At 38.3% G+C, this 12,039-nt stretch overlaps 2 protein-coding genes across 9 annotated transcripts in view; one reads left to right on the top strand and one right to left on the bottom strand.

Annotated features, from left to right (window-relative positions):
- LOC126162069 (nucleoprotein TPR-like) overlaps positions 1-1,112 on the bottom strand; it is a 280,494-nt gene extending 279,382 nt beyond the window's left edge. For both annotated transcript variants that reach the window (XM_049918330.1, XM_049918331.1), the window contains exon 1: positions 962-1,112. In XM_049918330.1, coding sequence (XP_049774287.1) covers positions 962-977 — 16 coding nt within the window. In that variant the 5' untranslated portion in view covers positions 978-1,112. The remainder of the gene's footprint in view (positions 1-961) is intronic.
- A 22-nt stretch (positions 1,113-1,134) lies between these two features.
- Positions 1,135-12,039, top strand: part of LOC126162070 (uncharacterized) — a 51,588-nt gene continuing 40,683 nt past the window's right edge. Inside the window, exon 1 of one of the 7 annotated variants that reach the window (XM_049918332.1) lies at positions 1,135-1,279. The gene's annotated coding sequence lies outside the window, so the exon portion shown is untranslated. Of the gene's footprint in view, positions 1,280-1,379; positions 1,525-1,880; positions 1,960-1,984; positions 2,102-2,244; positions 2,392-12,039 lie in introns of those variants that run through there. The other 6 variants (XR_007535016.1, XM_049918335.1, XM_049918333.1 and 3 more) reach the window with 6 other exon arrangements.

Raw genomic sequence — 12,039 nt, 5'->3', positions numbered from 1 at the left:
CCTTTCATAAAAGTTATTCAGAGTTTGCACTTCTGCATGCTTGTAGATGATACAAACTTAGGACACCTATCTATGAGAGGCTGTAGAAATGGAACTATAGGAGATAAGAGCTGAAATTTTGTACACATCAATCCAAAGCATTGTTGAACCAACTCAAAAACATTCATTATATTCCGAAACGTTTGAGGGGGGGGGGGGGGGGGTGGAGCATGCCTGAAACTAGTTCACTTGATGTCAAATGATACATTGGTAAGGGCTTCAATTATCTGGGGGCTTGTATGCTAAATTATTAAAGTATTTTTTGTAGTACAATGTCAATTTAGTTTTGTGGTAGTTTTGAGGATATAAGGAACATCTACCTGGAGAACAATTACAGATATTATGAACGGCACTTGGAACTGAGGCACTATGGCAGCAATTACAAATGTGTGACGTTAACGTTTACAGTAGATTCATAACAGAATTTCCAAATAGTTAGACTGTTGTCATTTTCTTAATGATTCCTGCTGCGCTATAAAAGTGACATACAAACATAAGTACGTAGCACATTCAAACTCTAACGTGAAAAACACAGTAGCCTATTCGTGAAACGTATCACTGTAAGTGCCCTGCTCTGCTCGCCAGCAACTCCTATTAAAAAGAATATGAAAAAAGGATGATTGTATTAACTACTATAACTGACGTGTTAAGGGTACGCAATGGGTAAGAGAAAGAGTGGCAAGGGTTCTGATGAGCTCCGGGATGTCAGTAATCTACAACATCGCAAAGCAAATGCCCCCACGGAACTTCTATGAGGCAAAAATGTTTTGTATAGCAGCACCAAAACAGAAAGTTTCCAGGTGACGTTAATATCCATCAATAAAATTAGGCACAATTTGTTAACAAATGATTCTTCCCAATCTTCCACATATAGTATAATAGATCTTCCAAAATTAATAAGAACGCATCATCGAAGGCTTACCATCGTTATTTTCCATTTCTTTCTCTCACAAAATACACAAAACTACGTAAAATGTTCACTTTTCACAAGGTTAAAGCTCGTAGTTGGCTTTACGTTCACCACTTCAAAACGACGCGCACTTCACGTACGAACCGCACGCCGAATTCAGTTCATAAACATCACCCCTCTTCAAAACAGCAATACGCCGGCATTAGCGCCAACCTCGACGGAGGAACATTTTACGTTAAAGCGAGACTTTGGAGTGCCTTGTCAAAATCTTTGCTACCGCGAACATTGGAACACGTGTTTAGTTTATTTGTTCGTGTTGTTACAAATATTGTAAGTTTCTTATTTTTATTTTATTAGCTAAAAATTTAATTTAGAGTCCTATTGATTATTAATACAACCTTGTTCTGCTTCCTGATTTATTCTTTTTACACTATCACGACGCAATTGTGAGGAAGTCTTTGTTCCATGCTAGGCGTAGATGTATGTGTAAGCCTGCATCGTTTAACGTGAAAGATATATAATTAACGTTAATTTCAAAACATCATTTTTTATTGCCCCATGAAGCTGTTTCAGAGGTCATTGCTAGTATTTAATGCTGGTTTCCATTTTAATATTAATATTCCACGGTGTTAATTGTACGCTGTGTAAAATCAGGTTCCGATGTTGCATCTTGATTGTAATCGGAGATGTCTGTCATCTATGATAAGTAAAATACGAAAATGGATAGAGAAAGAGAGAAAATATTTTATGAGCTAAACGAGGGTTTAAAATACGACCATAATGCCACAAACCCCGTAGAAATTGTCGTTACGGATTTACATGTTACTATATATTGAAAAAAAAGCGCACGTATGCGTTGCTGGTGAAAGGGGGGGAAAATAGCAAAAACAATTAATGTGTCCAAATTATTATTAACTGTTTCAAGTAGTAACAATGCATTCGACAGAGTCCAAGAATAGCTGATAACGTTACAGAATATTTGTGGTGCGACTACTAGAAGAAGTAGCAATGTAAATGACTACTTCGTTGTGGAGCATTTAAATTTTATGTCATTTGTGGGATAAAATGCGAAATTTGCGTTACACGTTTATGAAAACGCATTTGGAGATCATTCTCACAGACGAAACTACCTTAAGTGATTTTTCGGTTATGGTTAGTTTATCGTGAAAGTCGTATTGAAAGCGTTTATATTCTTGTAGGCAACGAGCTCCTCTTCTGTTTTTTTTATTATCTGTTCAGTTATTCGTTAATGGGAAGAGTTAATTCAGTATTTTTTATTAATGTATGGATTTCACATCATTTATACGTATCAGTTAGTAGTCTGTTTCGTTTTTAGAAGCCTAAAAAAAGCAGAATGGTTTAAAAAAAGTGCATGTATATTGCGTAGAAAACTACTGCAATGATGTACGCATGCTGAAACAGTAGGAGATGAATTTTATAGAGTATGTAGTCTGAAAATACCAAAACCACCGTTAGTAGTAATAGCGTTTTCACGTAAACCATTTTTAGGGTGATTGAGTTTATCCTTTTAGTGAAGGTAGAATAGCAGCTGGTCTTTTTGCTACTGACGCTCTGTTGCGTGTAACACTCGTTGTTTCTGAACTCTTTGTGTAAACTTGCATAAAGACTCCTATACATAACTTGACATGTAGTTTTAATTGTATAATGTTGATAAGTTTCACCTTCAATTTATGGCACAAGCTATCCACCATAAATCTTAAATTTCTTTACACTGCCCATGGAACAAGATTGTAAACCTAGTTTATGATGTAGAATAATTGAATGAGTGCCCTGTGTTAATTATGTTGCCTATATTACACCACCAAACCTCTGTACTGTGTATTACTGTGACTAAAGGGAAATGGTTAATCCAAGTTTGACTCAATTATTTTTGAAGAATAGAACAAATTCGTTTGTAAGGCAGTGATAATCTTAGATGTTGTTAATAATGAGTATAATTGTTGACTAGGTTTGGACATCAGATAATTTATAACAAAACTTTTTTTTTTTTTAAGAGTAGGCCTCCAGAAAAAAATAGAAGAAAGATTCGGGTCTGTTAAGTAATCCACCAGGCGATGTGGACAGTCAAGATAAGATGTTTGTCATATACCAGGGATATGATCTGTAATAAAAATGAAAAACTATGGAATTATCCATTCTTTATTTATTATAGATCCCAACAAGAAGGAGAAGCTTCAGAAATGTCGAATCAGTCAAAGTATACATTAATGAAAGATTAGGAACTCTTAAATTTAGAGAGTGCAAGGCAGAAGACAATAAATGCTTATTATTGTAATGATAAGAATGCAAGAGATTCACTTGCAGAGATATATACGACCACAAATAATATCAGTGAAAAATAAATTATTTGCATATTGACAGAGAGAAGGAAAAAGAGAAGGTGCCACATTGGGGGGAGGGGGGGGAGAGAAAACATTTATAGGCGAGATGAAATAAGTGCCAGTAAGTCAGTTACGTCGGTGAAAATTATAAATAAAAGGACGAGGCCCAACATAGAGAAAATATGAAAATAAAAAGTGTGGTGACTGATGAGAGAGACGTGAGTACAAAAAAACCTCTCTGAGCGAGCGAGTGTGTGTGTGTGTGTGTGTGTGTGTGTGTGTGTGTGTGTGTGTGTGTGTGTGTGTGTGTGTACTTTACGTTTGAGAGTATCACACTGTTTGTTGCATTAGCTGTTACAGCTGTTGCTACTTATGATGAGTTAGTTAGTTACTTTCATGTTCCATGGATCATTTTGCACAATAAATCGTCATGATGTGGAATAAGTCATTTTACATTCATGTTGCAAATTAATTTGTACTCTAAACAACACCATTCTGCCCCCCCCCCCCCCCCTCGAAATGAAAACAAGATGTACAGATTGAGTTAGAAATTCCTACCCACCACCTTTTACACATTACAAACATAGAAATTCTTCTACAAAATAGGAGGAGTTGTCAAGGAGAAACTTTTTCGATTTATTTTCAAATTTTACCTTGCTGTCGGTTAGACATTTTGTATCACTGGGTAAAGTAGTCAACAATTTTTGTTGCAGCATTGTGCACCCCTTTCTGTGCTAAATACATCCTTAATGTTGAGTAATGCATGTCATTTTTTCTTCTAGTATTGTAATTATGTACCTCACTGTCCTTTTTGGACTGTAGTGGATTATTTACAATAAACTTCATGAGAGAATAAATATACTATGAAGCAGTAGTCACAGTGCCCAACTCCTTAAACAGATGTCTACAAGATGATCGCAGATGTGCACTACTTATTATTCTTACAGCAAATTTTTGGGCAGTGAAGACCTTTCTTAAAGATGAGTTACCTCAGAACATTATTCCATATGACATTACTGAATGAAAATAAGCAGAGTACGTCAACTCACTGCTGTCTGATTTGCTATGATTCTAAGTGCAAATGTGGCTGAACTAAGTTGCGAGTTCCAAAATGGAATTTTTTTTCCCAATTTAAATTCTCACCTAGAACTTTTGAAGTTTCCACCCTGTGTTTTATTTCATCATCATGTTGTGTTACACTTATCACTGGTGCAGTACCCCTAGAGGTGCAGAACTGATTATGATGTGTATGTGAAATTCAGGGTGAGACCATTTGCAGAAAACCAGTCAATGATACTTTTGAGGACTTTCTTCACCCTGTCTTCCATAACTGTATGTATGCTGGGAATGATTACAATACTGGTGTCATCTGCAAAAAGAACTAATTCTGCTTGTTATACATTGCATGGTACATCATGTACATATATGCGAAACAGTAGTGGACCTCAGATTGAGCCTTGGGGAACCCCATACATAATTTCTCCCAAGTCAGAATTATGTCCCTGGACTCCGAAGGATGTAGATTCCAGTAGTACTCGGAGATGAAGAGGTTCGCACAGGATAGAGTAACATGGACGGTAGCATCAAAGCAGTCTTTGTGCTAAAGACCACAACAACAACAACAGCAGTAATGTAAAAAGAAGGAATTCTGCTGGTTGTGTATTAGTCAGAGGATCTTTTACATATATGAAGAACAATGAGCCCTGGGGAACCCAATACAAAACTTCTCCCCAGTCAGGATAATATCCCCAGACTACCGTTGTTGAATTACTATTCTGCATTCTTTTGCTTGGATATGACACCACCTTCTTGAAGAGGGTTTAACAAAGGCATATTTCAGTCTCTGGAAAAATGCCATGCAATAGTGATGCATTACATTGATAAGACAGTTTTTGTTCCTATTCAGTTGACAGTCCTTTTTGAAGGCAACGTCCTGTTGATTGCGGCAATTAGAGATGGAGCATGAAATAGGGGGAAATATATTCGAAACATTGCCTCATAGTTTTGAATCCAGTAGAGAGAAAGTCAATACATGAATTTGTTAATTTTTAAGTAGTTTGTTAACTCAGCAGTTACACATTGTAAAATAGATTTAGGACAAATCATATTTTATTTGCCAAATTAAGTGATTACTCAGTATTGTGATTACTTATTTATCCCTCTTTCTCAAATCAGAAAAGAATAGGAAAATTATTTTGTTTGCATTTAGTTCCTTCTAAAAGCTTCCATGAAATACTGTTCACACCATTCAGTTAAATTGTACATGTATGCCATTATTGAGACTAAGTACCTGAAAATTACAGATTAGCTTCTAATATTGGTTTTTAATTATTTTTGCATGTCACATCAACTCTTACTTCTTCTGAGAAGGGAGCAGTGTTTCTCTTAGGGTACCTTTTTTCAGGTAGACAGTAATGTATATGTAGATAAGTTTGGTAGAAATTGCTGCAGAGCTTTTCTGGAACACACACAGTCCAAAAAACCACTCTATATTGCCTGACAATCACTAAACATCTCGGTACAGTAAATGAATAATAATTAAACACATTCAAGAATAATAAACCATGGTGCAACACAATATTTTTATATGAATATATTAGAGGGAAACATTCCACGTGGGAAAAATATAGCCCGCATCTCGTGGTCGTGCGGTAGCGTTCTCGCTTCCCACGCCCGGGTTCCCGGGTTCGATTCCCGGCGGGGTCAGGGATTTTCTCTGCCTCGTGATGGCTGGGTGTTATGTGCTGTCCTTAGGTTAGTTAGGTTTAAGTAGTTCTAAGTTCTAGGGGACTGATGACCATAGATGTTAAGTCCCATAGTGCTCAGAGCCAGCCATTTGGGAAAAATACATCTAAAAACAAAGATGATGAGACTTACCAAACAAAAGCGCTGGCAGGTCGATAGACACACAAACATACACACAAAATTCAAGCTTTCACAATAAACCGTTGCTTCATCAGGAAAGAGGGAAGGAGAGGGAAAGACGAAAGGATGTGGGTTTTAAGGGAGAGGGTATACACTCGCACACACACACATATCCATCCGCACATACACAGACACAAGCAGACATTTGTAAAGGCAAAGTTGTTGTAAATAATCTACTGCTGCTCAGAGATCAATGATGTTCATAACTGCAATACCAGAAGAAAAAATGACATTCATTACATCACATTGAAGTTGTCTTAGCACAAAATGGGGTGCACACTGCTGCAATCAAAATTTTTAATCACTGTCACAGTGATATAAAATGTCTGACAGTCAGTGAAGTAAAATTTGAAAATAAACTGAATAAGTTTCTCCTTGACAGCTCCTTCAACTTGTACGCATATTTACATAATAATTTGTGATGTGAATACAAAATGCCCCATTCTACATCATTACAATTTATCATGACACATGAAACTAACTAACTAACTAATGGACTAAAACATTGCTACTGGACCGAGCGGGGTGGCGCAGTGGTTAGACACTGGACTCGCATTCGGGAGGACGACGGTTCAATCCCGCGTCCGGCCACCCTGATTTAGGTTTTCCGTGATTTCCCTAAATCACTCCAGGCAAATGCCGGGATGGTTCCTCTGAAAGGGCACGGCCGACTTCCTTCCCAATCCTTCCCTAATCCGATGAGACCGATGACCACGCTGTCTGGTCTCCTTCCCCAAACCAACCAACCAACCATTGCTACTGGTTTTATTGTGTATGGAAAATGTAACTGTGCTGTGGTTTCTTTTGTTGTAAATACCATGGTGGCAACATATTTATTGTGAAATAGAAGCTGACTTCCTTCCAGGATGCTGTTTGCTTTAGCATTTGGTTCCTTACCAGAATCAATAAGAATTATGCTTTTATCATCAGCAAATGAAACAGTTTTTTGAGGTGTAGTCATAAGTGAAGCTGTACATATAGCAGGCCGAAATATAGAATCCCAAGAGAATCCTAACGTTATGGTGTACCTGTCAGTTGAAAGTTCATTCCTTGTTATTTGACTGTGATAAACAATGATGAGAGCCACTGTATATCTTTCCCCTAACTTGATAATATTATATTTTGTAATTTATTTATTGATGATCATCGCAGACAAAAATCTTAAATTGCTATAGGTACTTGACAAAAGAAGTCATCCACAAACATAAAAAAGTCAAGAGAAATAAAAGTACATTTGTTTATGCAGCCGTTTGTATTTAGAGGTTCTTGAAGGAGCAGTTATCATTTTATAGCTTCTCTGAATTCCAAAATGATTCCTTATCCTACAGGTGACACGTGTTCTGATGCCTCAGAACATATCCTACCAACCGGTCCCTTCTTCTTGTCAAATTGTGCCACAAACTCCTCTTCTCCCCAATTCTATTCAATACCTCCTCATTAGTTATGTGATCTACCCATCTAATCTTCAGCATTCTTCTGTAGCACCACATTTCAAAAGCTTCTATTCTCTTCTTCTCCAAACTATTTATCGTCCATGTTTCACTTCCATACATGGCTACACTCCATACAAATACTTTCAGAAACAACTTCCTGACAGTTAAATCTATACTCGATGTTAACAAATTTCTCTTCTTCAGAAACTCTTTCCTTGCCATTGCCAGTCTACATTTTACATCCTCTCTACTTCAACCATCATCAGTTATTTTGCTCCCCAAATAGCAAAACTCCTTTACTACTTTAAGTGCCTTATTTCCTAATCTAATTTCCTCAGTTTCACCCGAGTTAACTCGACTACATTCCATTATCCTCGTTTTGCTTTTGTTGATGTTCATCTTATATCCTCCTTTCAAGACACTGTCCATTCCGTTCAACTGTTCTTCCAAGTCCTTTGCTGTCTCTGACAGAATTACAATGTCATCGGCGAACCTCAAAGTTTTTATTTCTTCTCCATGGATTTTAATACCTACACCAAATTTTTCTTTTGTTTCCTTTACAGCTTGCTCAATATACAGATTGAATAACATCGGGGAGAGGCTACAATCCTGTTTCACTCTCTTCCCAACCACTGCTTCCCTTTCGTGTCCCTCGACTCTTATAACTGCCATCTGGTTTCTGTACAAATTGTAAATAGCCTTTCGCTCCCTGTATTTTACCCCTGCCACCTTTAGAATATGGAAGAGAGTATTCCAGTCAACATTGTCAAAAGCTTTCTCTAAGTCTACAAATGCTAGAAACGTAGGTTTGCCTTTCCTTAATCTTTCTCCTAAGATAAGTCGTAAGGTCAGTATTGCCTCATCTGTTCCAACATTTCTACGGAATCCAAACTGATCTTCCCCGAGGTCGGCTTCTACCAGTCTGTAAAGAATTTGCATTAGTATTTTGCAGCTGTGACTTATTAAATTATTATTATTCGGTAATTTTCACATCTGTCAACACCTGCTTTCTTTAAGATTGGAATTATTATATTCTTCTTGAGGTCTGAGGGCGTTTCACCTGTCTCATACATCTTGCTCACCAGATGGTAGAGTTTTGTCATGACTGGCTCTCCTAAGGCCGTCAGTAGTTCTAATGGAATGTTCTCCACTCCCGGAGGCTTGTTTCGACTCAGGTCTTTCAGTGCTCTGTCAAACTCTTCACGCAGTATCATATCTCCCATTTCATCTTCATCTACATGCTCTTCCATTTCCATAATATTGTCCTCAAGAACATCGCCCCTGTATAGACCTTCTATATACTCCTTCAACCTTTCTGATTTCCCTTCTTTGCTTAGAACTGGGTTTCCATCTGAGCTCTTGATATTCATACAAGTGTTTCTCTTTTCTCCAAAGGTCTCTTTAATTTTCCTGTAGGCAGTATCTATCTTACCCCTCGTGAGATAAGCCTCTACATCCTTACATTTGTCCTCTAGCCATCCCTGCTTAGCCATTTTGCACTTCTTGTCGATCTCATTTTTGAGACGTTTGTATTCCCTTTTTACCTGTTTCATTTACTGCATTTTTATATTTTCTTCTTTCATCAATTAAATTCAATATTTCTTCTGTTACCCAAGGATTTCTACTAGCCTTCGTCTTTTTAGCTACTTGATCCTCTGCTGCCTTCGGGACTGCATCCCTCAAAGCTACCCATTCTTCTTATACTGTATTTCTTTCCCCCATTCCTGTAAATTGTTCCCTTATGCTATCCCTGAAACTCTGTACAACCTCTGGTTTAGTCAGTTTATCCAGGTCCTATCTCCTTAAATTCCCACCTTTTTGCAGTTTCTTCAGTTTTAATCTATAGTTCATAACCAATAGATTGTGGTCAGAGTCCACATCTGCCCCTGGAAATGTCGTAAAATTTAAAACCTGGTTCCTAAATCTCTGTCTTACCATTATATAATTTATCTGATACCTACTAGTATCTCCAGGATTTTTCCATGTATACATCCTTCTTTTATGATTCTTGAACCAAGTGTTAGCTATTATTAAGTTATGCTCTGTGCAAAATTCTACCAGACAGCTTCCTCATTCATTTCTTAACCTCAATCCATATTCACCTACTATGTTTCCTTCTCTCCCTTTTCCTCTCCCTTTCCAGTCACCCAAGACTATTAAATTTTCGTCTCCCTTCACTACCTGAATAATTTCTTTTGTCTCATCATACATGTCATCAATTTCTTCATCTCCTCTGCAGAGCTATTTGGCATATAAACTTGTACTACTGTAGTAGGCATGGGCTTCGTGTCTGTCTTAGCCACAATAATGCGTTCACTATGCTGTTTGTAGTAGCTTACCCGCACTCCTATTTTTTTTTATTCATTATTAAACCTACTCCTGCTTTACCTCTATTTGATTTTGTATTTATAACCCTGTGTTCACCTGACCAAAAGTCTTGCTCCTGCCACCAAATTTCACTAATTCCCACTATATCTAACTTTAACCTATCCAATTCCCTTTTTAAATTTTCTGACCTACTTGCTGTAAGGGATCTGACATTCCACGCTCCGATCTGTTGAACGCCAGTTTTCTTTCTCCTGATAACGACGTCCTCCTGAGTAGTCCCCGCCTGGAGATCCGAATGGGGGACTATTTTTCCTCCGGAATATTTTACCCAAGAGGACGCCATCATCATTTAACCATACAGTAAATCTGCATGCCCTCGGAAAAAATTAAGGCTGTAGTTTCCCCTTGCTTTCAGCCGTTCGCAGTACCAGCACAGTAAGGCCGTTTTGGTTAGTGTTACAAGGCCAGATCAGTCAGTCATTCAGACTGTTGCCCCTGCAACTACTGAAAAGGCTGCTGCCCCTCTTCAGGAACCACACGTTTGTCTGGCTCTCAACAGATACCCCTCCGTTGTGGTTGCACCTACGGTACGGCTATCTGTATCACTGAGGCACGCAAGCCTCCCCACCAACGGCAAGGTCCATGGCTCATGGGAGGAGTTACATGATAACTCACTCAAATCTAGAGGCTGTCAATACATTTAAATACTTACGGATTACAGTTATCAATAAATTAAATTGGAACGATCACATACATAATGTGGGTAAAGCGAACCGAAGGCTGCATTTTACTGGCAGAACATGTAGAATGTATAACATGTATAATAAAGAGACTGCCTACTCTGTTTGACTACCCTCTACTGGAGTATTGCTGTGTGTATCATATAGCATTGATGGAAGACATAAAAAAAAGTTCATATAAGGGCAGTCCACTTTGTTTTATTGGGAAATAAGAGCATCATGGATATGTTACACAAGTTGGGATGACAGTTCTTAAAACAAAGGTGTTTTCGGTTGTGGCATGATCTTTTCACAAAATTTCAATCACCAACTTTCTCCTCCAAATGTGAAAATATTTTGTTGGCACCCACCTACATAGAGATGAAAGATCATTGTAATTAAATAAGAGAACTCAGATCTTGCACTTAAGTGTTCATTTTTTCCATGCACTGGTGTAAAGTGGAACAACAGAGAAATTACCTGAACGTGCCTCTGCTACGCACTTAATTGTGAAATGCCCAGTAGTCATGTACATGTATTTGTCTGGAACTTTATGACTATCATAGAAGAGGGCAGAGGTGGCTAGAGGTCAGTGCATGTCTCAGACATTCATTTCTTGGGTTTAGAAGAGAGATGGTTAAGGCTTGTTTTGGACTCTTATCATGTTCTGATGTCTTGACACCATTCACCACCCTCGAGAGTAATTTGAGGGTGGTGTAACTTTGGGACAGGTCCCATCAACCTTTTGTCAAGTCCTACAGCCAACATTTCAGCTATGGGTTCATCTTTCAGAATGATAATGCATGAGCTCATCACACTCACCTTGAAAACTCTGTACTTCAGGAGGCAGGAATCAACCAAATGGAATGACTACAGGATCTGCTAGCTGAACCTAGCTTGGAAACTTTTGACACTTACAATTTGTTGTCACTACAACTATCCTCACCATCTAGATGACCTCAGGAAGACAGATGAAGAATAGTGGGAAAGGCTTGAGCAGCGACCTGTAGACCAACTTGTGGACAGTGCGCGTATGAGGTTCCAAACATCTTGTAGTGTCTGGGGCAAAGCAGTGCAACAGTGAATGCTACCGAGTAGCAGATTTCTATTTCAAATGTACAAAGATGTTCATTATCAGCCGTTGTCACACAACCGAAGCATACGACGTGGCAGTCACTCCACGTGCACTATTGGGAAGTGTGGCTGCCATGGGGAGACACCACGGCCAGTTGACCATGCATGACAGCTGCAAAGGTGCATCCTAGCACCACCTGCCTCATGCTGTCTACATATGCAATTGATACCCGGCTCAGTCTGTTATCACGCATCATGCCATTCACTAT

This window comes from Schistocerca cancellata, chromosome 2 (assembly GCF_023864275.1).
Source record: "Schistocerca cancellata isolate TAMUIC-IGC-003103 chromosome 2, iqSchCanc2.1, whole genome shotgun sequence".
In the NCBI taxonomy this organism is placed as follows: Eukaryota; Metazoa; Arthropoda; class Insecta; order Orthoptera; family Acrididae; genus Schistocerca; species Schistocerca cancellata.
Note: the sequence above shows the minus strand (reverse complement) of the source record. Positions and strands in the feature narration are given on the sequence as shown.